Source organism: Alosa pseudoharengus, unplaced genomic scaffold (assembly GCF_046254945.1).
Source record: "Alosa pseudoharengus isolate Yale_2024_CS ecotype anadromous, Long Island Sound unplaced genomic scaffold, YU_APseudo_1.1 YU_APseudo_1.1_scf_23, whole genome shotgun sequence".
Classification (NCBI taxonomy): Eukaryota; Metazoa; Chordata; class Actinopteri; order Clupeiformes; family Clupeidae; genus Alosa; species Alosa pseudoharengus.
In genome coordinates this window covers 12932633-12957747 of record NW_027468685.1, presented here as the reverse complement: position 1 = coordinate 12957747, position 25115 = coordinate 12932633, and the positions used below count along the sequence as shown (strand labels likewise).

Sequence of the window (25115 nt, the reverse complement as noted above, 5' to 3'; positions counted from 1 at the left end):
TATCGTTATCGGGCAAAAATGGAGCTTGGCTGAGCTCCAAGGAAGCACTATTAAGTTGTTATTATCTATTAGAAGGTACATCCATGTCTATGATAACCATATGATTGGAAGCAAATATTTGGGTTGTGTTGGTCATAACCTAAAACAGACACAGGTGTTGGCTCAGAAGCTCCAGTAGGTGTCACTGAATGCCCCCACACGCCACGGGTCTCATATTATTTATTTTAAGCCAGACGAGAACGGTCATAATAAGGATGCCAAAAAGGGCGTTACTTTTTAAAATAAACTTTCTCTCACCATCACAAAGATTAGGAAAGTTATTTATGGTCTGCCTAAAATAGGCTTACAACATATCCAAAAAGTCAGGAAACGTAGCCTAATAGATGGACAAAATGTCGTGGAAGGCTTCCAAGTCATTAAATATTTTTGGCCTAGATAATAATCATTTTAAAAATTTGTATTTGATTGTATCATTGAGCCGACTGTGTCATGACTCTGTGGTGTTGACGTTTTTTGACACACTCATCGAGCCAACCGCCAGGCAGACTCATTCTACGTCGACCGATGTGCGTAAAACAGCGCGGCTGCACCTGTTTCAATGGCTTGGTGATTTCCGCCCAAAAGCGGCGTACCCGATGCATGTTCATCGTGTCGATTAGAATGAAGAACTAAGTCCAACTTCCAGACTCGCTGAGATGTCAGCGCTTTTACGATCTGCCGGCGGTCCACACCGTTCCCTGGGGCTGAGATGGAGTCTCCTTGTAGCGATATTAATTCTGTCTGTTATGGCCAGTTCCGTGGCTGCATCTGTCGTCCGTACCGGCCAGGGAAACGGCACGACTACTAAGACCGATTCCAAAACTAACGCCACAAGTCATCACACGAAAAAGGCCTTTCCAGTCCTCTCTATCAATTATGATTATGTTCGGATGCCTTTCGAGATATCTCTATGGATATTACTTGCTTCATTAATGAAATTGGGTAGGTGAATTAAGTTAAGAATTCTGCTCCGGGATTTTCCTTGGTGAATGTCGATACAGTAGCCTATATAATAATGTGGGATTTGTAGGCTATTGGATTCCTATAGTCACGCATTGCGTCACGTATTCAGGATGTATAAAGACGTGGCTAAGTAGCCTACATCAAGTTCCAATGACAGCGTCTGTTTGGAGTAGGATATTTATCTACATCTTTCATTAAACTAGTCATTAAATAATTGCTATGCGTAATTATTATTCAATACAGATCACTGTCCCAGATTTAATGGGGCTGTAATACTGCTGTTCTTAAAAGTTTTTTTCTCAGAGTTGACACGAAGTGTAATGAGAAATGCTGGGATCGAATATTTGGCAAGCCAACAACTTCAGAGCCACTCATAAGTTCACTCATAACTCATGTGATTAGTTTTAGGCTTTTTCATATCATGGATATGAAATCCCTCATCCATTTATTTATCCAAAATGCGTTGGGTCCAGGGGCTTATCTGGGTGGTGTGCACCCCGCAGTTTTTGGCCTGATAAGATGCACATGAGAGCTGCTTGCGCACCATTTCAGTGTCTGCCCAATGCAAGAAACCCCTTGACACTGATAAAACATCTTATCAGACTGTGAGGGGTGTGCCCCTGAGGGAGAACAACTTGTAGACAGACATATTTCACACCAAATGTGAAGCAGAATTTACACAGTGATGAAAAAGTTGCCCATCAAATATATTAATTTATGTTTACAACATCTCCACAAACTGCTTGCAATGGCTTTTGTCAGGTTCCATCTGTTCTGTATAGTTCCTAAGTCTAAGAGATGCCACACTAAGCAATACTGAGACCTATAATAGTCCTGATGAGCTCAGATCCACATGTGCTTGTTCACTAATTTCTCTCATAGGTCGTAATATCTAATTAGGCTTTAATAGTCTCCCATAATGTCAGTTTTGTCTTCACTCAACTCTGTGATGATTCTTTCCTTCCGGGCTCCTCCGGTGTAAATCCAATGATCAGAGTGAGTCTGTTGTCTTCCCTGTTCCCTCTGGTCCTCCTCAGGCTTCCACCTGGTCCCGCGGCTGTCCGGTGTGGTGCCCGAAAGCTGCCTTCTCATCGTGGTGGGCCTGCTGGTGGGCGGTCTCATCAAGCTGATGGGCGAGAACCCGCCCGTGCTGGACTCCAAGCTCTTCTTCCTGTGCCTGCTGCCGCCCATCATTCTGGACGCCGGCTACTTCCTGCCCATCCGGCCCTTCACGGAGAACGCCGGCACCATTCTGATGTTCGCCGTGGTGGGAACGCTGTGGAACGCCTTCTTCGTGGGCCTGATTCTGTACGGCGTGTGCCAGGCTACAGGTGGGGAGCTGAGGGAGGTGGGCCTGCTGGCGTGCCTGATCTTCGGCTCCATAGTGTCAGCGGTGGACCCGGTGGCGGTGCTGGCTGTGTTCGAGGACATCCAAATCAACGAGCTGCTGCACATCATTGTGTTCGGAGAGTCGCTGCTCAATGATGCGGTCACTGTGGTGAGTAGGTACTTAGTTACTGCACATCCAGGTGAGCAAGGGCCCAAACTAGTCCAAAATTGTGCACTCTGGTGTACTAACTACACTCAACAGTAGCTCAACAGTAGTCCAAGAGTTAAACCATAACACCAAAGTCCTTTTAGGCAAGTCCCTCCACTCGGTGGCCATATTGCAGCGCATTTTGGGAACTTATCAGGCATCTATTTTGGGCAGAACTGTATATGCACAAGGCTTCACGACACCAACCTTGCTCCCGCTGCGAGATCACAACACATGATTGGCATGATGTATTCACAACATACCACATGATTGGCACGATGTATTCACAACATACCTCATGATTGGCACGATGTATTCACAACATACCTCATGATTGGCACGATGTATTCACATGTCAACTTTTGGTGGCGGAAAGGGCGGAATATGTGTAGACGACTGCCATGTTTGTGTTACGAACTAACCCCATACATTTCTATGGGAGATTCTTTGAGTGCTGTGTCTCCTCATTAGCAAGTCTCGGATTGCACCCAGTGACCATTAATGGGGGGCGGGGGGGGGGGGGGGGGGGGTCTGAGGGAACATTTATAGTGGTGAGGTGAATGGCCTGCGACGCAATAACAGGAGTGGCTACTTGGCAAGGAATGTGATAAAGGGAATAGTTGGCAGTACATGCGACACAGGGAAGGACAAGTCAATGTGAGTGTTCAACCAAAGATGCCAAATGAGGGAGGGTAGGTCACACACAACTCTAGAAAGCCGGAAGAGACAGTTCCTCAATGGCGCCATTGTTTATCTGCCCATGTGGAAATGGATAAACAATGCAACCTTTTTAGCCCAGTTTATACCCTCAATGATATTTTTCAGTATCCCAGAGAAGGCATCTCCGTCAGCAGTGGTGGTGATCAGATATCAGGGCTTTATTCCTGGGTCCATGCATCAAAAAAAAGGGTGACTTCACAAAGTTTCACCAGCTTGTTTCTGACTAGGTCTTTAATCTTACACGCAAATTGGCATCATGTCTGAGCACTTAGAGAGAACACTTAGAATGGGGTTTAGAAAGTATAGGTTGTGCTGGCCAAAGCCATTAACAATGGTGGATTCTCAGTCCTTTGAGATCAGAACCCAAAACGCAGGAGCCATCTGTATCCTTGACTCATGTTCTGTTCTGTTGGAGAGGAGCACGTGTCTCAAGTCAACAACGAACTTTTAAAAAAAGATTCTTTAGATAACATAACATAAACACAGGAAAAATAATACACAGACGACTTCTCCCTTGTATAATAGCAGAGATTTTTCCATTGCAGCTACAGGGCTTATATCTCAGTCGTCACTAGGTATGTCATGGTAATTGTTTTGTTGCACGGTATATTATCCTAGTAAATATTGTGATAAACGATATTAGTATCATAGGCTAATGTTACTGTAACTGCACTACTTTTTTCAGTTGTAACAGCTTCCACTCTTTTGGAAGGTAAAGTGTGAGGTCAGGTACCGAAGTTGGACAAAGGTATCCCTAATTATTGTGGCAGGCCGAGTTATCACGCAATGTCATCGTTCATTGATTTTAGATGTCATAGTTGTTAATCTGCATCAGAGGCCTAAAGCATAATCTGGAGCAAAACCCATTCGGTGGGTGTCCGTGCCGGAGTAAAGCTGCCTCATGTTAATTTATGGATTAATCACCCACGCGTACCAGCTGGGCCACTTTAATGCCAGCCAGTGTGAACCACGCTCACGGCCACAATCGATTACTCATTAAACGTGACACAGCACTTGTCTGTTATAGCAGCCAGTCAGGCTGGGTGAATGAATGCAATGAGTCCTTGCAGATGTAAATCTGACTCATGTCAGAGGATGTTGGCATCTCGAAGAAGTATGAGTTTATTAGCCTAGCACTCACAGATTACAGCCCAGATTGGAATCTGGACACTGATGGGCATTGTGTTCTGACGTAGCAGATAGACATGAATGTCCAGCTGAATTGTCCTACAGATCGCAGTGAGACATACTTGCACTAAAGAGGAGTTTCTCTGGAGCTTCTTTCTGTACCTGCCCGATTTGGCTTTACTCTTTAGTGCTGCTGTTGTTGTGGACGTTCTATAGGTTCTGTAGATCGAGTAGATCAAATTGCATAAGCAGAAAGTCAGTTCTGTTTTTCTCGTAGTAAAATATGTGGTTGATCATCTCTCCACTCAATTCAGTAAACCTGATTTATTATCTCCACTCAGCCTGGCCATGTAACTCTTGTAAGCCAATTGCTTCTTTGATGTCCTTTGGATTGGCACTCCTTTAAAGCCTCTTGTCCAGCTGGAATCCAGTGGAATGTGTCCAGACCATAAGGCACACAGTGAACGAGGGTTGGCAGCACCACAGAGGAATTTGCAGAGGAGGATATTGAAATCCTTTTGCCTCACAATAATTGTACAGTTGATTTGTAGCACAGGAGGTCTGTGAGCAGTGTGTAGAGGATCTAAGTACAAGGACTCAAACAAACAAAAATACAAACAAAAACCTTCATGTGGTCATAGTGAAGAGAAGCAGAAGCATAGGTACGGCCATTTAGTAAAAAGTGTTCATGTTGAGTTGAGCACTAGCCCCTGATGACCACAGGAGCGCTGTCTGGTATAGATTTTTATTCAGGCTATTGTAAGTTGCTTTTGATAAATATGAATGTGTCAATACATTTGTGATAAATGTGTCAAAAGTATTGGCTAGTTTGTAGGATGTGAGTTTGGTGGTGAAGACTGAGGTGAAGGGATGCTAGCTAACCTCCATGTTTAGAGCTCAGAGAGGACTGCTGTCTTGGTGGTGTGGGGGCTCCAGATGCGATCTGTGGGGGTTGCTCTCACCCTGTTGTCTGCCTTCTCCAGGTCCTCTACCATCTGTTTGAGGAGTTTGCTAACGCGGGCACGGTGACGCTGGTGGACACCTGCCTGGGGGTGGCCTGCTTCCTGGTGGTGTCGCTGGGCGGGATCCTGGTGGGCGCCATCTACGGGGTGTTGGGAGCGTTCACCTCGCGATTCACCTCCCACACGCGCGTCATCGAGCCTCTCTTCGTCTTCCTCTACAGCTACATGGCCTACCTGTCTGCTGAGGTGTTCCACCTGTCCGGCATCATGAGGCAAGTTTGCCTCTCTGAGCAAGTGTGGGAACTCAAACTGCAAGTCCTACACATACGACTCTTTCATGTTTTATATACTGTAGTCCCAACTGTTAGCCGCGGTTTATACATTGATTTTGCTAAATTTCTTCAGCTATGAGGTTAATACACAGGGGTAGTTAATGTGGTATGAATATGATTTTAATTGTTTTAACCACTGTCCTGCAGCTTATACACAATGCAGCTAATACACAGGAAATTACTGGATATTTGTCATATCATTATCGAACAGATGAAAAAAAATGCAGAAATTCATTAAGGATGTTCTTTCACTCATCACAAACAACATGGGAGCGCTCCACTTGAAATGACTAAAAGTGCTCACTAGATGTGCAATGAACACAAACATAGAAATGAGCAACTCTTCATACAAAAGCTAAAAGTCAATATCAGCAGATCTTTCAGACCCGATGTCTCTGAATGCTCCCTTGTCCTGCAGTCTGATTTCATGTGGTGTGGTGATGCGGCCTTATGTGGAGGCCAACGTATCCCACAAGTCCTACACCACCATCAAGTACTTCCTGAAGATGTGGAGCAGTGTGAGTGAGACGCTCATCTTCATCTTCCTGGGAGTGTCAACGGTGGCTGGGCCACACTCGTGGAACTGGACCTTCATCATCGTCACCATCTTCCTCTGCCTCCTCTCGCGAGTGCTCGGTGAGTGTTGCGTAGGACCCTTTTATCAGATTGTCTCCGCAGCTAGTTGTGGAGTGGTTTGTTTTGGTCAGCCAACTACACATATGATTTAAGTTATATAAGTTATATAAATGATAACTTGCTTTTCTGTTTCTGTGTCTGTCTGTCTGTCTGTCATTTTGTTAACAGGAGTTGTTGGCTTAACCTTAGTTATCAACAGATTTCGCATTGTAAAACTGACCGGTAAAGATCAGTTCATAGTTGCGTATGGTGGCCTGCGGGGGGCTATAGCATTCTCTCTGGTGTTCCTGCTGCCTGAAGATCACTTTCCAATGAAGAATATGTTCCTCACAGCCATCATCACCGTGGTCTTCTTCACTGTGTTTGTTCAGGTCAGTTCAACTGCTGGCTTGGAATAGAAGACCCAAGACGTATAGCATATGCTTTGAGTTCTAAAGATCTCTCCAGTATAAAGCCTGTGATAAGTGTTCAGATGATGGATTCTAGTGTCATGTTATCAACCAAGCTGGCAGTTTATATATTTAAGAATTCTGTAAGAACCCAACAAAATAACATACATAGCACCATAGAACCCCTAGTCTCCCCATATACACACGACGCACTGTGGTTGTGAGATGGCAAAGAACGTTTGACATGCACATGTTGAAATGTAACTTGCCCAGTGGCTGTGGATGCCTGTCTGATAGCCTTCCCCTGTCCTCTCCCTCCGCAGGGGATGACCATCCGGCCACTGGTGGAGCTGCTGGCCGTGAAGAAAAAGAAGGACACCAAGAGCTCCATCAACGAAGAGATCCACATTCAGGTGAGACCCCTCCGCCTGCAGTGGCTTACAGGTAGGACATCCACTTTGGCATCGACAAGTGGAGTAGAGTCATCTGTGGCGTGTAGGAGAAATGGATGTGAATGACGGCCATCTTCTCCCCCCCTCCGTGGCTCTGTTACGGCCATTATGTGTTTCAGTTCCTGGATCATTTACTCACTGGCATCGAGGATGTGTGTGGACACTATGGGCACCACCACTGGAAGGATAAGTATGTATCCCAGAATGCTCTTCAGGGGGTTCTCTGCCCTTTATGATGCCACATACACTACAATTACGATATTACCCTTATAACAGATCTTTCTTCTCAAACATCTCCTTTCTCTCTCTCTCTCTCTCTCTCTCTCTCACACACACACACACACACACACACACACACACACACACACACACACACACTCTGACTCTCTCTCTGTTTTCTTCAGGCTGAGCCGTTTTAACAAGTCCTATGTGAAGCGGTGGCTGATAGCGGGCGAGCGCTCCATGGAGCCCCAGCTCATCTCCTTCTACCACAAGCTGGAGCTCAGGCAGGCCCTCACACTGCTGGAGGGTGGAGGCACCGCCGTCAACGTGTCCATGCAGTACGTCCGTCTGTCTGTCTGTCTGTCTGTCTGTCTGTGTCTGTCTGTCTGTCTGTCTCTGTGTTTGAGACTGTGAATGCAATGATGCTGGAGGATGGGGGCATCGCCAACATGTCCATCCAGTATGTCTGTCTGTCTGTATGTATGTGTGTGTGTGTCTCTGTGTGTTTGAGACTGTGAATGTGATTTCTAACCTACAGCACTACTTTGTGATATTTGTCTGTTGGTTGTATGTGTGTGTGTGTGTGTGTGTGTGTTAGCTTTACATCTGCACTACTGTTCTCTACTATCCCTACTGTAATATGGTCATGGTTTAAAAAATGTTTCAGTCAGTGTGAGAACTCCTGTAAAACCATGTTGACCATAGTTGACCATAGTTGCTTTTCAATATGTTTCGGTAGTTAGATAAACAATGCAATAAACAAGAGGAGGCCCAGGGGGAGCTGTGGTTCAAGTGGCTGCAGCATCAGTACCATATTTGGGTCCAAGGCCCCAAAGGGACCTGGGTTTGAAACTGTCGGATATAAGCCAAATGATTTAAGTTTAACGTGTGTGTGTGTGTGTGTGTGTGTGTGTGTTTGTCCTGTCAGGAATATCCAGCCCAGGAGGCCCTCTCCAGAGCGTCTCATTCCCCACATGCCTAAAGGTCGGGAGGAGGAGATCAGGAAGATCCTCAGGACCAACCTGCAGAACACCAGACAAAGGGTGAGACGGGGCTCCAGTTATCACTAAAATGGACACACACGGCCCCAGCCGTGGCGCAACTGGCTGGGGCACCTGCACCATATGCCGGCGACCTGGTTCGATTCCCGCCCCGTGGTCCTTTCCGGATCCCACTCCGACTCTCTCTCCCACTCACTTCCTGTCATTCTCCACTATCCTATCAATTAAAGGCATAAAAGCACAAAAAAATATACTTTAAAATGGACAATCTTTTGGTCATTCTGTTTTTCTCTCCCCTGCAGCTGCGCTCCTACAGCAGGCACACGCTATTCGAAGATCCCCTGGAGGAAGAGGAGGAGGACTATAGTGAGGTCCAGATGAGGAAGAAGAGAGTGGAGATGCACAGAAGAGTACGCCAAAATACACACACACACACACACACACACACAAACACACACACACACACACACACATTTACGTATGCTGGACTGTCCCTCTTATCTTGTGTACCGGTATTTGTGTTCTAAAATGTCTGTGTATGACTTTTTTACAGATGAGTCATTACTTAACAGTTCCAGCTAAACCACAGACCCCACCTGCCAGGAGAGTGAGATTTGAGTCAGGTGAGACACTCTAAAGGCTGTTTTATGCTTCTGTGTCAAATCGACGACGTCCCGCAGAGCCTTGTGCGTGGGCGTGTGCTCCCCCCAAGCCCTCCGCCGTGTGTATTTATATGTGTGTTTATATATACTGTATATAGTGTAGATGACTGGGTGATTGTGTTCATCTCTCTCCTGGCAGACAACCAGGTGTTCGGCTCCACCCCCACCTCCACCCCTAGCTCCAGGTTCCAGGTGTCCTTGGTCCCGTCCATCCAAGTGAGCCGGGCCCCCATCGCTCGCATGGAGCAGATGTCCCAGGAGTCGGTCAGCCTAGTGGACGAATCGTCCCAGCAGCAGGACTCTGAGGGGAAAGGCGCCTCGGGCAGCGATGGCAGCCTTGGGGCAGAGCTGAGCGTGATCCGCGGAGAGATGGACAACCTGAGGCTCCCACGCTGCTTTAGTGACCCGGGCCCCAACAAGATAGAAGAGGAAGATGAGGACGAGGAGGAGCACTTCATGTCTTGATGCTAGGAAGGTGTGTGTGTGTGTGTGTGTGTGTGTTGGTGTGTGTGTGTTAAAGGTTGTTTTTGCAGATCTGTGTGTGAATGCATGCATCTGTGGAAAAAATAGGACAAATATAAAGAGAAACCAATATCTGACACAGTCCCACAAATGCACAAGAAGCACATCATTACGGACAAAACTGAAGAGCAAGGAAGCACTTTTCTTCATGATTTTTCGCATATTGTGTGTGTGTGTGTGTGTGTGGTTCAACTGCACTAATGTACTATCTCACTACTTGTCTCTTGTCTTGGGGGAGTAATGAGTTTATCTGTGTCTAAAATGGTGGCTCATGTAGTGATTGTGGTGCTTCAGAACAATACAGTACAGAGCCAAAGGCTTCAAACTACGTCTCCCATGATGCATGATTTCTGAAATAGCAACATTCTCAGGGACTGTATGAATAAATGTGTGTATGTGTGTGTGTGATTGTCTGTCTATCTGACTACTTTGTGTGTTTTGTGGTTGTGTGAATGAGCATCAAAAATGGGTGTGTACATCTGTAGCCTACTGATATGCATGACCGTTACACACACTCACACTGCACCAGAGTTTGCATTTGCCTTTATTCGCCAAGCAGATGTGTGGGCGAAAAGTTCTCTGCAGAAAATTCAAAGAGGCAAACATGATGGCAAGGAACTGGTTGCCAGTTTGCTTTTGAATGTAAAGAGTGAAGTTGAAGCTACTGCTGTTAGCCAATGCTAATTTTGAGAATACCTCTCTGGTAGCCTGCAGCCGCCTCCACCACATCACCTGCCTCCTGTTGTTCTTCGAACACGTTGTAGAGGTTCACTTTGAAAACAAATCCACAGGGAGATCACACACTAAAAACCCACACATGGCCTTGCTTGATGAACTACGCACAAATCCTCTCAATGCCAAGCTAACCACTTTATTTTAATCTTTATGTATTTTTGTATAAACAAAATGTTAAATATGGGTTGCCAAAGACATTTTGTAAAACATGATGTGATTTCAATTTTGAAATTCAGTTGTATTAAAAAGAAGGAACATGTTCATTCAATTGGCCATTTGTAATGCATTTCTCTCTGTGACTATGAAATAAAAACATTCAAAGCCTCTCTCTTGTATGTGGATTGATATTCATCATTGGGTACACAGCGGTCAATGACCCACCATATCCATCAACACTTGGCAAGGTTTAATGACTTCATGTATTCTCCAAGCTGGTGCCACCATTTTACCCAAACTATAGTTTTTCACCTTTGTGTTTTTAGTCCAGAACATAGAACCTGAGTTGAGATGTGTTTACATCACACACTGGGAAGATCACACAGATATGTGATCAAGATTGACTATGTGCTAACTACTGAAGCCTGACTGGACATAGTTGAGATGGAAGGTTATTATTACCACTAACTTCTAACCAAACAGTTCCCAACAAACTGTGTGTCCACCAGGCGTCAGTGTTGCATCTCAGTTTAACGAGAGATGGGGAATTCTGCCGTGGGCCGGTCAGCCTGTGGGGGTGATGGTGATGTGCATCTATGTGTATGTAAATTAAATAATGATGCAAAGCTCAGAGTGGTAGAAGAACTGTGACAGAAAATGCATGATGCGTACAAGCAATTTATGTCTGTTAAAATTAATTATAACCTAAAGAAAACGGTACACACACAAAAAAAAAATCCAAGCATTCTCTTTGGGTTTGGTTTATTTTTCACTGGAAACGTAAGCCCTCTGTGGCTACATGTTATACTAGACAGCAGAACAGAACCAGACTGTAAGAAATCACAGACTGTCACTTTACATATGTGCATTTTTACTGTGCCTGAAGTGAAGGCTGTATACCATGAGACCAAGGTATAGAGACTACTCTCTTTCCTTTTTGGATAATGATGTATTGCATTTTAGATTCGCCAGTGAAGATACTATGGTAAAACTAAACACACACACAGACAGACACACGCACACACACACACACAGGGGACCCAATAAAGATAACAGGTCCTGGTGGATTTGCCCCAGCACTGCTGCCGCTTTATTTGGCTCATCCCACTGAGGACGACACACACACACAAACACACACACACACAAACACACACACAGGAGCGGGTGGGAGAGGGAGTGCGATCTAAACGGCATGAATAAGTTAAAAAAACAGGACGTCTGGGAGGCTTTCGCTGCTCAGCTCATTGGAAACGCAACAGAGCTCTACAGACCCACAGTGACCCACGACTGGACACATACAGTACACAACAGAAACATGTCAAATTCCTCCATCAGCTGCCCACACCTGCCAACATAGACACACACACACACACACCCATACCTGCCAACATGGAAACACACACACACACCCATACCTGCCAACATGGACATGGACACACACACACACACACACACACGCTATTGTTTGCACAGCTACTGTACAGACAAATGTAGCCTAGAACCTACAGGTGCCCTTTGGAATGACGAATACACAATGATCAGTACTGGCTGTCAAACTCTGTTGTAGAGGCAAAACAATAGTTTCCGACAAACTATACAATTCAGCTTCTGGGCTGCTTTCGTTTTTTAACATGATTTGAAGCAAACTAAGCAGAGGGTGTCAATGCTTAACGACTGGGAAAACCTCGAATATCCAATGACTGTTAGAAAAACTATTAAAATTAAAAATTGTTATCGGCTAACATTATCGGCCCTCCCACCAAAACAAAGTGACACAATTAAAATACTGCTGTCTGCACCACACTGGGTGTTGTATGGAGTGAGCATGTTTGGATGCCACTACTCTCTCTCTCTCTCACTCTTCCAATCTAGAACATTCCAAACCCTTTTTAAATACAAAAATAACTCCCGAGAGAGGTCCCTGCCCACATCCTGAAGTAGCAGGCTTGATGACTGGACGAGGGGGTTGTCAGTGGATTTCACTGGGGGTGAGACCAGCTGTCTGCTTTGGAGTGAGTTTTGGGAGTATACGCTCATCTTCCGTGTCCGTTTGAAATAGCTTCTCCTTTCTGTGGACAAGGGCCCGAGAACCTAGTGCACTACTGAGGCAGCGTAGCTGGACACAGCAGTTGATCCTTTAGCTGGCTACTGTGACACAAGGAGGGAGGCAGGGTCCTCTCATGTGTAAGGCATGAGAAAGAGAGAGGGAGGGAGAGCAGTGGAGGGGGAGAAAGAGGGAGTGAAAGAGAGAGAGACTCATGAAGTAGTGCATGAGAGATGGAGAGAGAGCGTGTCAGAGGGAGGGAGATTAAAAGACGGAGCTGGGAGTTAGCTGCACCACACAGGGGAGGAGGAGGAAGAGGAGGGGTCAAGGACGAGTGGAGGATGGCAACTGGGCAAAGAACTGTGTCCATCAGGATGGTCAGTTAGCGGGGTCGTACAGGTCGGCGGCCGGCAGCTGGACAGGTGTTCCCGTTACACTGGGAAGAAGCGACAGGTCGGGCAGGCTGTTGAGACGTGAGCGAAGCTCCTTCCGAACCTGAGATACCCGCGCCAGCTTTCGCTTATATTCCTGCAACACACACACACAAATACAAAAGAAACAGTGAGTTATGGTCCACTAACATCAATACTCAGAACAAGCCAATGTGAGCCAGTGTTTTCAAGCAGACATGAGGCTTTGTCATAAGGCTATTGAGGCTGTGACGATGTCGTGACCATCACGACAGATCTTTTATAACACTGTATTTTCAATATTTAGAGATATTTTGCCCTTTTAAGTAGATGAAGTTTGCTGACTGCTTTTTTTATGTTTCATATTTCCCTCCACTTGGTTTAGATGTGCTCAAGCTTGGTTTGATAGTTGATCCATGTGGACATTTCAGATTATGTCTGCTGGTTTGGCTTGTGCTTTCCATTAGAGGAGAGATTCTGTGCTTTGTGTTGTGACAGCATTGACCTCCTAGTGAACCTAAGAGCCAAGTCAGCCTGATGACTTCCTCATGATTGCTTTAGAGACCTCTACAGACAGCAGCCTTGTTTTTGCATTGACAGTCAGTGCACCAATAACTAACAGAGAATGTTTAAATTCTAAAACTATTACCCAAACATGGTGAATCTACAAATTTTGCTTTGGCAAACAGTTTCAAGGCTATGATAACACTTGTCAGGGTTCAATTCTACTCATGTAGTGGCAAAAAGCCATTGTAAAGAATCTTTCAGCTCTGAGAAAACTGGAGCTCAGCGGTTCTTAAGACTACACTGATCTCACTGAGCAGGGGTGTAGTATAAAGCACATAGGAGTCGTGACTGACCTCGCCTGACCCAGACTCTGCCGGTCTTGTGTTTTGGGTTTAGGGAAGGTTTACATGTTTGAGTAGATTTTGGTCTGTCATGTAAAAAAGAAACTAGATTAACCCAGGGCATAGGACTGATATTATGTATGTATTAACAGCTAGTGTGTTTTAATAGCCCATTACAGGTATTAGACCACAGGGTGCTAAATACACCTCCTATTGGACTCCTAAGTCCTTCATGGGATTTCTGATTGCAAAAATAATAATATAACCCTAAATGTCAACCTTGACATCAAGGTCTTTTGTTTTGCAGCTTCTCATGAGTGACCAAGTAAATAGGTAAGCAAGTAAGTAACTTCTGTGGACGACAAAAATATATATATATATACACCTAGTTAAACAATTTCAAGCTGCACTGTTCACTGCTTAGTTTTATTATTATTATTATTAACTATTATGTTTAATTAAAAACAGATCCACTGCAACAGGCCCCTAATGCTAAGAAACGAGGTCCATAAGGGACACTTTTATATCGCTTACTGGCCGTTGTGTCATTTAGCATTCCTGTTTTGCCTTTTCATTTCTAACCCTACATTTTAGGAAAAAAAGCTACAAATATACAGTTCTGCGAGCCCCCAGAACCAAGGTTTTGACAGCCTGCAATAGAGCTCAGTGTTAACCCCTGTGGTGTATCTGGGCAACAGAACACACTCAGGCTTAGTAGGTCCTTAATATATAGTGAGGTGCAACAGTAGGTTAAACATAAAAACCTGCATACACACTACACTGCCATCACCGGTCAGAAGTGTTGAGTATTTGGGGGTGATAGCTAGAGGTAGTTTGGGGTATGGAATACCTTACTAAATGTAATTAAATAAAATACAATTAAGGTACAGGCAGGCTGTATTACTCTATTACCCTGCATGGGTTGATGCTAATTTGGCGGTTATTTGTGTAACACATTCTTTAGTCACAGGTTCAATAATGGTGTTACATGTTTGTCTTTTCAGATACTCCAAATAAACCCAAAAGGAAAAACCTACAGGAGTGTGTGGATTGTTTGAAAGATGTTGTGAGTTGAGTTGTAAATAAGAGAAGAGTCACAGTTTCATTTTTGCCTTTTATTTTTCTTTTTTTCTTTTTACAGGGCAGATCTGTGAAGACAAACATGTTCACGTACAAACAGCATCTCACTCTCTCGCTCGCACACACCACACACACACACACCACACGACACCACACACACACACACACACACACACCACACACGCACCACACACACACACACTTGATCATCTTCAATACCTGTGAAATAATGGCTTAAGAGTTACTGGGTTAGGCAGTAAACACAAGATAACATTTTCATTCACACACTCACAACACATTAGCCGCCGATCGCTAGCAGAGCGCCCCCTGGAATTAACACTCACTCGAGATTACAAACAAGTCAGACACACATTTAGACAGGCACTCACACACCTGAGAAAACCTGATCCTGTGATTGTGTGCTCAGTTCGTTTCACTTGACGTTTCACTCCTTGGACACACCAATTATTACACAAACACATGACATTAAGGGCTGATTTCCCATTCATAGAACACTTATCTTCAATGGAAATGGTCACTGAAGTTCACTTTTAGTCTAGGACCAGGTTTACTCCATGCATGAGAAACTGACCCTGTGAGTGCAGCTAACTGTGTAGTCAGCATCGCCTGCATGGTAGCAGGTCACCATCGGCTACTTTACACCAATCACAGAACCAGGTTTTGAGGTATCCCATTACACACACAAACACACACACACACACACACCTCTATGTAAACATTACCCATAACAGTATAAGTGGAGACTACTGAGGCTACTGAACCAGATTCTGTTTGAACATCTGCTGGTAGAACCATGGGATTTGTTTTCTGACCACACACATATTAAGGCTGTGGCAATAATGTTTAAAGACTGACTTGTTAAAATGCCTAATGATTAACTTGCATTAGCTGCCATCAAGTTCTTATGGGAAAGATTATGTTTATGCTGCTAGAACCAAAATGACACCTATAGAATTGAGAAGCACATGCTGAAATACATTTTTTTCCAGTATATTTTTTGGGCTTTTTGCCTTTATACCGATAGGACAGTGGAGAGAGAGCGGAAGTGAATTGGAGAGAAGGATGGGGTGAGATCGGGACATGACCGCAGGCCAGAATCGAACTTGGGTCTCCATGGGCACTGAGAACCAAATGTGGTACCGTGCTGCCACAGCTCTCCCGAAATACATCATTTTTGACAACAATGCAACATCAGCTAAATAATTTGGTCAAACAAGCATTTAATGTTGTTCTTTAGTATTAGGTCGACCAATCACTGTTCCAGGATCTGGTTCAACAGTCACTCCACTTCTGAAAATGAGACCGACGTAAAACACGACACACTGAAGATAACAGAGGGAGATGCAAAGAGAGAGAGAGAGAGAGAGAGAGAGGGAAGCATGTGGGCAAGGCAGCAAGACTCAGGGAAATGTGGAAATGCGGAAATGTAGAGTAGAACGGAGAGATCGAGAGAGAAAACTCCAAAAGGAGCGTAGAGAGAGAGGGTGGTGGAGGAATAGCTAGAGGGAGGCATGAGAAGGACAGGCTCAGGAGACGGGAGTGTGTTTGGTACGCACTTCTAGTTTCTGTTCGTTGTGGGACAGGCCCTCCTTCTGGCTCTGCAGGTAGAGGGCCAGCGTGCGCGTCAGCTGCCGCCGGTCGTCGATCTCGGCCGCCAGGCGGCCGCTGTAGTCTGCCAGCATCATGCAGGCCTCCTCCACTGCCCGCGCCAACCGCTCGCCAGACTCCTTATCTGGACACACACGCGCACAGACAAACACACACACAGATATCAGATTGTGGGCCAATCACACACACTCAGACACGCACATAGATATCATACTATTGGCCACACCAAACATTCAGCAAACAATCAATGTTAATAAGCATTGCTGTGTGATGTGTTACTGGGGCAGCAGTGTGTGTGTGCACGTGCGTGCGTGCGTATCTATACCTGTGATGCGGTGCAGTAGCGAGGTGTCCTGCACCTCGGCCGGCAGAGAGGAGATTCTCTGGCGCAGGGCGGAATCACTGGAGGCGGCGTTCTCCAGCTCCTGCAGCGCTCGGATCAGATCGGCTGTCTGAGAGGAACACACAGAATGAAGGTGGGAATGAGGACTACCACGGAATTATCCTATCAATAATCATATTACTACCATTTCTACATCTACTTCACTTGAAATGTCACGTAACACATATTTTTAATGACCTTATAGTGGGAACAGAAAAGGGACAGACAGAGAGACACTAGGGAAAACATAAAATAGAAAACAAACAGGTGTGTGTGTGTGTGTGTAGGTGTGTGTGTGTGTAGGTGTGTGTGTGTGTAGGTGTGTGTGTAGGTGTGTGTGTAGGTGTGTGTAGGTGTGTAGGTGTGTAGGTGTGTAGGTGTGTGTGTGTGTGTGTGTAGGTGTGTGTGTGTGTGTAGGTGTGTGTGTGTGTGTGTGTGTGCGCGTGCGTGCGTGCGCTCACCTGAGGGGGCTCTCCTGGGGAGCTTTGGCTGGCAAAATCCTCGCTTGTTGCTTTGATCTCCTCGTAGGGACGCTTCTTGGCCTTCCTCTCTCCGACTGAGCGGCAGACAGGAGGAGCCAGCAGACACAGCACAACCATAGAAGGAGGAGGAGGAAGAGGAAGAAGAGGAGGAAGAGGAGGAGGAGGAGGAGGAGGAGGAGGAGGAGGAAGAGGAGGAGGAGGAAGAGGGGGAGAAAAAGGAGGGGGAGGAGCACAAATGGCATCTCATTAGGGGATTAGGCATGTCCATCATCTAACAGCTGTGCTCTAGCAAGAAAGACAGTGAAACGTACCCTACCCGTACCCCTAAAAGCAACTAATACGTCTGACAGATACAGTAAGCATGTCTCCCTATTTCCCAGTTTTCCCCCTAAAAAAAATTACTAAAAAATAAAAAATAAAAAATCACCACTACCATGTTTCTAAGGACATACCACTTCATGGTCTACTATTCAATGTCACTAACTAAATATCCTGGCAACCAGACCTTTAAAACAGTACAGTGCACAGATGTTGCCATTCTATTTGTTTTATATGTCTTACCTGCACATTTCTTTCTGCCTCCTGTGATTACACAGGTTTAGTGCTGAATAGGCCACGTATTCACTTTCAACCAACAGACCCCACAATCCTTACCTGTTGCACTTGTTTTGCAAAGAGTGAAGGTGCAATCGCTTAACCGTCACCATTTATATACTCGGTCTGTCTAAGCACACAGAACTGGCACTGAGAACGCAAGCGTCTAGATAAAGTACTGTGAGTGAGCTTTGATGATGGGAGTACACTTACACAACACCTGGGACAGCTGGTCCAGTAAGTTGTTGTCATAGACCGCTCTCTCTTGCCAGATAGACAGTACCCGAGCCAACTGCTTCTTGAAGCTCTCTTCTCCCTCGCTATAGAAAAAGAGGAGAGGTCAGAGAAATGAAAGGGCAGAAAAAGGGTGACTAGACTCATTCAGCCGTTACTGGGCGTGGTGGCAGTTGATGTTTAAATAAGTTAAGAGAGTGTTTGTCTGCTCTGAAATATTCCATAAATGAGCGATGAGGTTGAGGAAGATTTGGCGTGCTCATCCTAGAATCCCAGGAGAGGCAGGAGGAGCAGAACACTCAGTTTCAGTTTCATCGACACTCTTTGGGTTTAAGCAAAGCAAGCAAAGCATGTTCATGTCCTGGACAATGGCACTGTGGCTCACTACTTATGCAAAAAAAAAGGGCCATGCCGTCATCACGGAACTGTAACAAAAACGGTGTATTTGTTGTCCTGTATCTCACTGCCTTAGAGCTCAGCTGGGATCACAAATTAAAAGTAGGTATTGAAGATTCTTAAAAATTACTGAGGAGTGTGTTTGCATTTCCTTTAAGGAGATAGTGAATTTCCATGACACTAGGGAAAGCCATTTACAAGTGGGAAGTGACCAACTGATACTCTGAAGAATTGGTACTGGACATTTCACTTCTATGAAGTCACACTATCCAGTTACCATTGCCTTACCCGGAGACATGCTTGAAGGCGTCCACAATGACAGGAGCAAAGTCCTGCGTGAACTCCGGTCCCTTCCTCTTGCTGTTCTGGATCACGTCATTGGCCAGATAGATAAAGGTGAGCTTACGAGGGACCTGGGCTAAAGAGACACACACACACACACACACAATTTAGTTACCCGAAGCTCTTGTTCACATCAAGTACATCAAATACATTTCAATTGCATCTGTTAGTAGCCAATTCATTTAAGGTAGAAAGAATCAAATGTCTTCAGTTGCGAATCCTCTATAGTACTATATACTATTAGTGCAGCCCACAAATTAGGTAAACAAATAGCCCAAGGTTTACGTGATTGAGGCGTAGATTACAGAATGGTTATGGTTATGGGATTTTGCAGACGCCTTTGTCCAATGAGAATAGAACACAGAATACAGAACATACCCCTGTCCATAAACAAAAAAAAAATGGCCATCATGAAGCATCTTAAATAAAACCTCACTTCCTTGCCAAAATATTCAATATAAATCTGTATAAATATTAACAAGGAGCCAAGTCAACCAAATCACCCATCCTTTCATTACCTACACCCTTCAGTCATAGCTTTAATGCCACTCTGAAAAACAGTGCTTGTCTTGGATGTAGCGGACATGCCCATCGCTGTTTGGGCTGCATGGTGGTGAAGCCTCTCCTTTGAGCATCAAGAGCACAAGAGAGTGGATACGGTACACAACACAGACAGCCTCCAAGGAAGGCATCACAAAAAATAGCCCCTCCCTGGTGATTCTGTTTTTTGGTACAGGGAACTCAAGGCTTCCCATGGGCTCACACACATCTAGAGGCCACTCTCTCACCATGGCAACTGATGGTCTCCGATGTAAAGGTGAGATAAAGTCAGCTCGCCTACCTCCAACCAGTATGCCTAGATAGGCCCATTACCTGAACTAAGAGCTATCAGTTTCAGGCTTCCAATTCTAATTTTGCTTTTTATTCGCTATTTATTTATTGTCAGAGAGAGTAGTGAGATCTGCACAGAATACTGTACAGAAGGCCTGCTTCACACCATTAACTTTTCTTTTATCTAACATTTTATGCATTATATGTTTTTATTGCTTTTGATCTTTAACCATTTATATTTTTTTCAGGTAAATTCTGATGAAGGTCCAAGACCGAAACGTTGTATTATAAATAAATAATTGCTTGCGGAATGGTCAGTGTGCGGGATTCTTTCTAAGCTCCTGATCTGCGACCTTTGGTCATATCCAACGCACCTGCCCGACAAAAGAGGTACACAAAAAGCCTTCCTACATTGCATGGTGATTGGCAGAAAAACTGACAATGGGCCAATGACTGACTGGTCAACCAACTTGCCCTGGACCAGCGGGCTATTGTACATGGCCATGTTGAACCCTGCCAGTAAAATCAAAATGCTACTGCTCATCATCTATCCAGTTGAAGTAACAGAGCATATTAGCGGGATAGTTCAGGGATCATCACTACAACCTCCCATCACTTTTGCACTTAGTCCCCACAGGCACATCATCTTCAAGCCCCTGCTGTTGATTTATGACTCAAAGTAGGCCTACAAAGCCGCTAAACCACAGCCAACCAAAGGGAATCTGTGCAGATGATGGTCAGAATGAAAGCAGATAGGCTATAAATATACACTTTGTGACTTAGATCCATAGGGACAAACACCCAGTCCTCTTCTCTTGTTCCCCCGAGTGCCTCTAATTAGTGGATACGAGTCACTTCAAAACGTTAAGCTTCATGTAGGCACCTGACTGTACAGGTAAGTTCCACCAGTGGAAACGGTCTGTGAAGGTGAGACGGCAGTTTAAAAGCCTTAAACAAAACCAGCATAACTAAAGTATGCGAAGCTGACATACAGTAATGGGCATGAGTGCTGTTGAGGTGTGAAGCCATTGGAAATGCCACAGCTATGAAGGAAGTCATCAGTATAGTGAGGGTGAGACATGACTGGTACGTGTGAATATAATAATATCAGTACTTCAGAAATTTCAACCCGAAATGCACTCAACATCTCCCCACCCCAGATATCACGCGCAGAAAGATTCCGTACATCATACCAATAACCTAAGCCAGCAGTGGTAAAGACGAGATCTGGTCGTCATCACATACTCCCTATAAATAGCTATGGGCCAATAGTACATTCATAAAGGACACACAATTTGACAAGACAAAAGCTTTCACCTGTTTTTCCCCTCTACTATATAAAGAGAACAACATTCACTAGGCCAGTGGCCTTCTTTCTTATACCATAAAGTCATGTAAACCTGCATTACAAATACTTTTAAGAAACATTAACCTCAACTGTCAAAACTGAGAGGCAGCTACTTCTATCCCATCAGACAAAGAGGCTGTCTGTTGTGCAGGACAGGCTATATATAGTTCAAAACTCATTTCCAACTGCGTGTTTTATTAATACAAAAATGAAGACGATGCCATATATTCTGGCACTCGTGCGTGCAAGGCACTTCCACAGGGTTTCTTCGGCTCAGTGTGCAATAGTTCTTCTTACACAACTATGATCTCCTCATCGTTTTCTCAACAGTGGTGAATTTCAGCACCACATCCCGTTTGATACCTGCAAAGAAATTGCTTGAATCTAACATAATTTCCTACCAAAGACACAAGCTTTGCTCTTTCACTTCTAAAACTATTGGCCCGCAGGGAGGGAGAGACTGAATCACCTTTAACTATTTCTGTAGGAGACACTTAGCCTGGTTCAAATACTGTACACTACATTCCCCAAAAATACAGCCCTCCCAAGACATTTCATCAACTTTTATGACTCATCACCATCATGCACAAAACACAAACATACTAGTTAGCAACACTGCTAGTGTGGCTGTGACCACATATAAAATGGCACCAGTAGGGTGTCTACAACAGAAGTAGACTTGATTTGAAAGGATTTGATTTGACTTTCAAAACATTCAAAACAAAACATTTGAAAATGTCCATACCAGAATCTTGTACTGTACAGTAAGTTCTGTTTTATCACCATGTGGGCATTTGTACTTCACACAACCACTTAGTAGAGTTAGCAAAATTGCAATAGTAGAGTTAGCAAAATTGCCAAGCAAACTAGCCTACTTGGATTCATTGATTTTTGTCATGATAACACATGAAACAAGTTTGCATGTATATTTCTTTTACAACCAAAACATCAAAATCAGCAACAGAAACATTTGGGAAATGTTTTTTGATCATAAGCTCAATTTCATTAAATTAAAAATTAAGCATGACTAAGTAAAGCAGTCATCAAAGGGGATCAAATATGTTAAACCATGTCTTTAGTTTACTATACCATGACAAAAAGTTGAAGATTCCCACATCAACAAAAGTCACAAGATTTTCTGCAGACAGAGGGACTTGGCCACACACACACACACACCAATCCACAATGTCGCTCCAAGAATCTTAAAATGAGTATAGGGACATACCTCACCATCCCGCACCACTCGCCTACTGTCTCATGCATCTTGCTTACTGTCTAGCGCCACTTGCCTACCGTTTCATTTCACTTGCTTACTGTCTTGCGCCACTTGCCTACTGTTTCATTCTACTTGCTTACGGTCCCGCACCACTGTCCTGTCCCACCAGCCTACTGTCCCGTGTCCCATTCCACTTGGCAACTATTCCATGGGTTAGGGTTAGCGTGGCACGGGACAGTAGGCAGGTGGCACAAGACAGTAGGCGAGTGTCACGGGAGAGAAAGCAAGTGCTGCGTGCCCCCAACAACCATACAGTTTTGCTCCTATTGCCTCTCAAAATATGCATGAAGTGTTGCAATAAAACAAGCCTGTCTCCTGATAATGGAGTTTATCTTGTGGTTTCTGTAAACTGACCAGTCCTGATACCTAAAGCCTTCTGTCCAAACGCTTTAACTGGCTTATAAATGCATCTTTGCATGATTCATTAAGGTTAGTTAAACATCAACCAAACAGGCTGTGCCAGGCTAAGAATGTGAGATAGGCATTCAATTGGGAACGCCTGCTGTACAGAAATTGACCAGGGACAGAACAACCACACTGTTAGAGGACCTCTTTTTGAAGAGCCTGGATGCAAATCTGCATTTACTTGTCCTCCACATTACTATCACTAAACATAAGAAACCAGCCGTCACCACATTAGTCGTTGAGTCTGAAGGATGCCATGTGTTTACACTTTTAATTGATGGTGCACGCCACTTCAGAGATGGCTTTTACAACCACCCACAGACGCAAGTTGAGGTCACTCACCTTACAACACCCCACGAGCAAATGTTATTAAGTAATTCACCGGTGCGTGACCCTAGGTTACAGAATCGGTCATAAAACATAGTAGGAATGAACATACAAACGACGAACTGCGACAGCAAAGCAGCAGAGAAGTTTGCGTTCAGCACAATCTAGCAACAACCTATTATTTTAAAAGATTTCATATTGAGAGTCGTGCCACATTGCCCATAGTTGGAAATCACCTAAACCACCCTAATCCTAACCTGCCTATTTTAAACAATTTCTATCCAGGAGGATAGATAATTCATAGCGCATGTGCATGAACGACAATGCAAATATATTAACATTTCTATATAAGCGACACTACCAGACTTAACTACGCAATATATGTGCAATCACAGAGACAAAACGTTTTAACATTAACCACGCTAACTCGTTGGTTACGTTAGCTCACGATTTCCCATGCTGTGAGACACACTCGAAAACCCACATAACGTTAACTTATATCACCTCAAGAAAGAAAGCTATCCTTCCCAACTGCATTGTAGCCTACCTACTCACGTCATACTATAGATATGAATTTTGTCCGATTCTGCAGCTAGCAATATGATATTCGTAACACCGACATGTGGCTAATGTTAGACTAGCTATCCTAGCCAAGGGGCAGCTAGTTGAGATAGATAACATTAGCAAGTTAGCTAACTGTTAGCGAATAACGTTATAACATTATTCATCATCATTCATCAATTGGGCAAACGCGAATTTCGTCGGAAAAGCAGCACTCACCTCCTTTTAACGTGAATTAACCTAGTCAACTTACCTTTTTTGAGTTCGTTATACCAAACACTGACGATAGCTTTCGAGTGTTTTCTGTGGTGGATTAACCATAGAGACAGCGTCTGAACGCTCTGCTGGGAGTTGCTGAGCTCGGACAGTTTCTTCTCCAAAGCCGCTTCTGAAAACACCGACATTTTGTTGTGTGTAAGAGAACAGCTTCTGCGGGAAGAATTTGTCTTCCTGCTTACAGTGGAGTCTTACTAATCCCACCTAAATTTAGTACAAAACACAGAAGAAATGCTAGCTATCTAGCTTCTAGCTTGTTAGCTGCGCTAAGTGCTCAGCAGTCCAGTCCGAGTCCAGCTCCCCCTCTTGTTTACAGATCAGTTGTAAAGGCTGGCAACCTTCCTCTTCTTCGCATGCCCCGTGTTTCCATTGGCTTACAATGAACGCGAGCCTGATTGAGAGATGGTGGAAGGTGGAAGCAGACTTTGGAGCAAAGATTCTAGAGCGGAGCTGTTCTAGAATCTTTGCTTTGGAGGTACAAACGTTAGACTTCCGCGTTCTATTTTGAAAGGTGAGCAGGTTTATGCACACCAGAGAAAGCCCTCGTTGCACTGATAATGCAATCCAAATCACAAAGCTATACTAATATTACGCAATATAATATAATAACTCAATACTATATATAAGGCTCTGTCATCGAACGCGACTCAGCCAATCATAATCAAGGACCGGAACTTCCATAATGAAATTATTTGAATAGGCCTACATCACAAAAGCGTCAGTCGTGCATTTTTAAGAAATCATTGCATATTAGCACTATCACTTGTAACAACTGAAATAGACCATTGTTTTACTTTCCAATAATGTTTTATACGCAGACTGCAAAGATTACTGCTTGCAAGATTGAATACATGTTGCATGGTGCATTTTATAGCTTGTTTGGAGTTGTTAAGGGTGTCATCACAATCAGAACTTCACATTGCTTGGCCGGTGAATCACAAAGTGGCGCTTGGAGGACTCCAAGTAGTCAAAGTAGTTCAGCTGTAAATTGGATGCAATTGTCTTGCCCTGGCACTCCAGCAGCTGAGAAAGTGAGAGAGGATAACGTTATCAAATAAGGTTATGGTTGTCAAATACATGTAATTCTCTTTCTCAACCATTCCACCCTTACTAGGCCTACGCCCCTTCATTCTAAAGTTTCATAATAATAATAATAACTTGGACTTAGGCTATAGCGCCTTTCATGGTAGCAAG

The 25115-nt window shown here is 44.3% G+C and overlaps 2 protein-coding genes across 2 annotated transcripts; one reads left to right on the top strand and one right to left on the bottom strand.

Moving 5' to 3' along the window:
* Positions 1–576: 576 nt before the first annotated feature.
* Positions 577–10608, top strand: LOC143140596 (Na(+)/H(+) exchanger beta-like). The gene is made up of 12 exons (XM_076301612.1): positions 577–981; positions 2040–2500; positions 5371–5621; positions 6100–6317; positions 6486–6688; positions 7030–7119; positions 7278–7348; positions 7563–7718; positions 8309–8423; positions 8684–8791; positions 8935–9004; positions 9183–10608. The coding sequence occupies exons 1-12, from the start codon at positions 696–698 to the stop codon at positions 9506–9508; spliced, it is 2355 nt and encodes a 784-aa protein (XP_076157727.1). The 5' UTR covers positions 577–695; the 3' UTR covers positions 9509–10608.
* Positions 10609–11201: 593 nt separating this feature from the next.
* LOC143140595 (regulation of nuclear pre-mRNA domain-containing protein 1A-like) lies at positions 11202–24400 on the bottom strand. The gene is made up of 7 exons (XM_076301611.1): positions 23899–24400; positions 18844–18973; positions 18139–18245; positions 17311–17405; positions 16793–16919; positions 16416–16591; positions 11202–13028 (listed from the first exon to the last, which is right to left on the bottom strand). Exons 1-7 carry the CDS (start codon positions 24047–24049, stop codon positions 12879–12881), a joined length of 936 nt encoding a protein of 311 aa, XP_076157726.1. The 5' UTR covers positions 24050–24400; the 3' UTR covers positions 11202–12878.
* Positions 24401–25115: the final 715 nt, after the last annotated feature.

What these genes read in the sequence shown, in the direction of transcription:
- LOC143140596 (XM_076301612.1), top strand. Translation starts at nt 696, where the DNA reads ATGTCAGCGCTTTTACGATCTGCCGGCGGTCCACACCGTTCCCTGGGG. An exon ending in CCTCCTCTCGCGAGTGCTCG is followed by an intron (nt 6,318 to 6,485) that starts GTGAGTGTTGCG and finishes TTTTGTTAACAG; the next exon opens with GAGTTGTTGGCTTAACCTTA. An exon ending in GCCGTCAACGTGTCCATGCA is followed by an intron (nt 7,719 to 8,308) that starts GTACGTCCGTCT and finishes TTGTCCTGTCAG; the next exon opens with GAATATCCAGCCCAGGAGGC.
- LOC143140595 (XM_076301611.1), bottom strand. Translation starts at nt 24,049, where the DNA reads ATGTCGGTGTTTTCAGAAGCGGCTTTGGAGAAGAAACTGTCCGAGCTC. An exon ending in GTATAACGAACTCAAAAAAG is followed by an intron (nt 18,974 to 23,898) that starts GTAAGTTGACTA and finishes GTGTCTCTTTAG; the next exon opens with CCCAGGTCCCTCGTAAGCTC. An exon ending in CCCCAGGAGAGCCCCCTCAG is followed by an intron (nt 16,920 to 17,310) that starts GTGAGCGCACGC and finishes TGTTCCTCTCAG; the next exon opens with ACAGCCGATCTGATCCGAGC.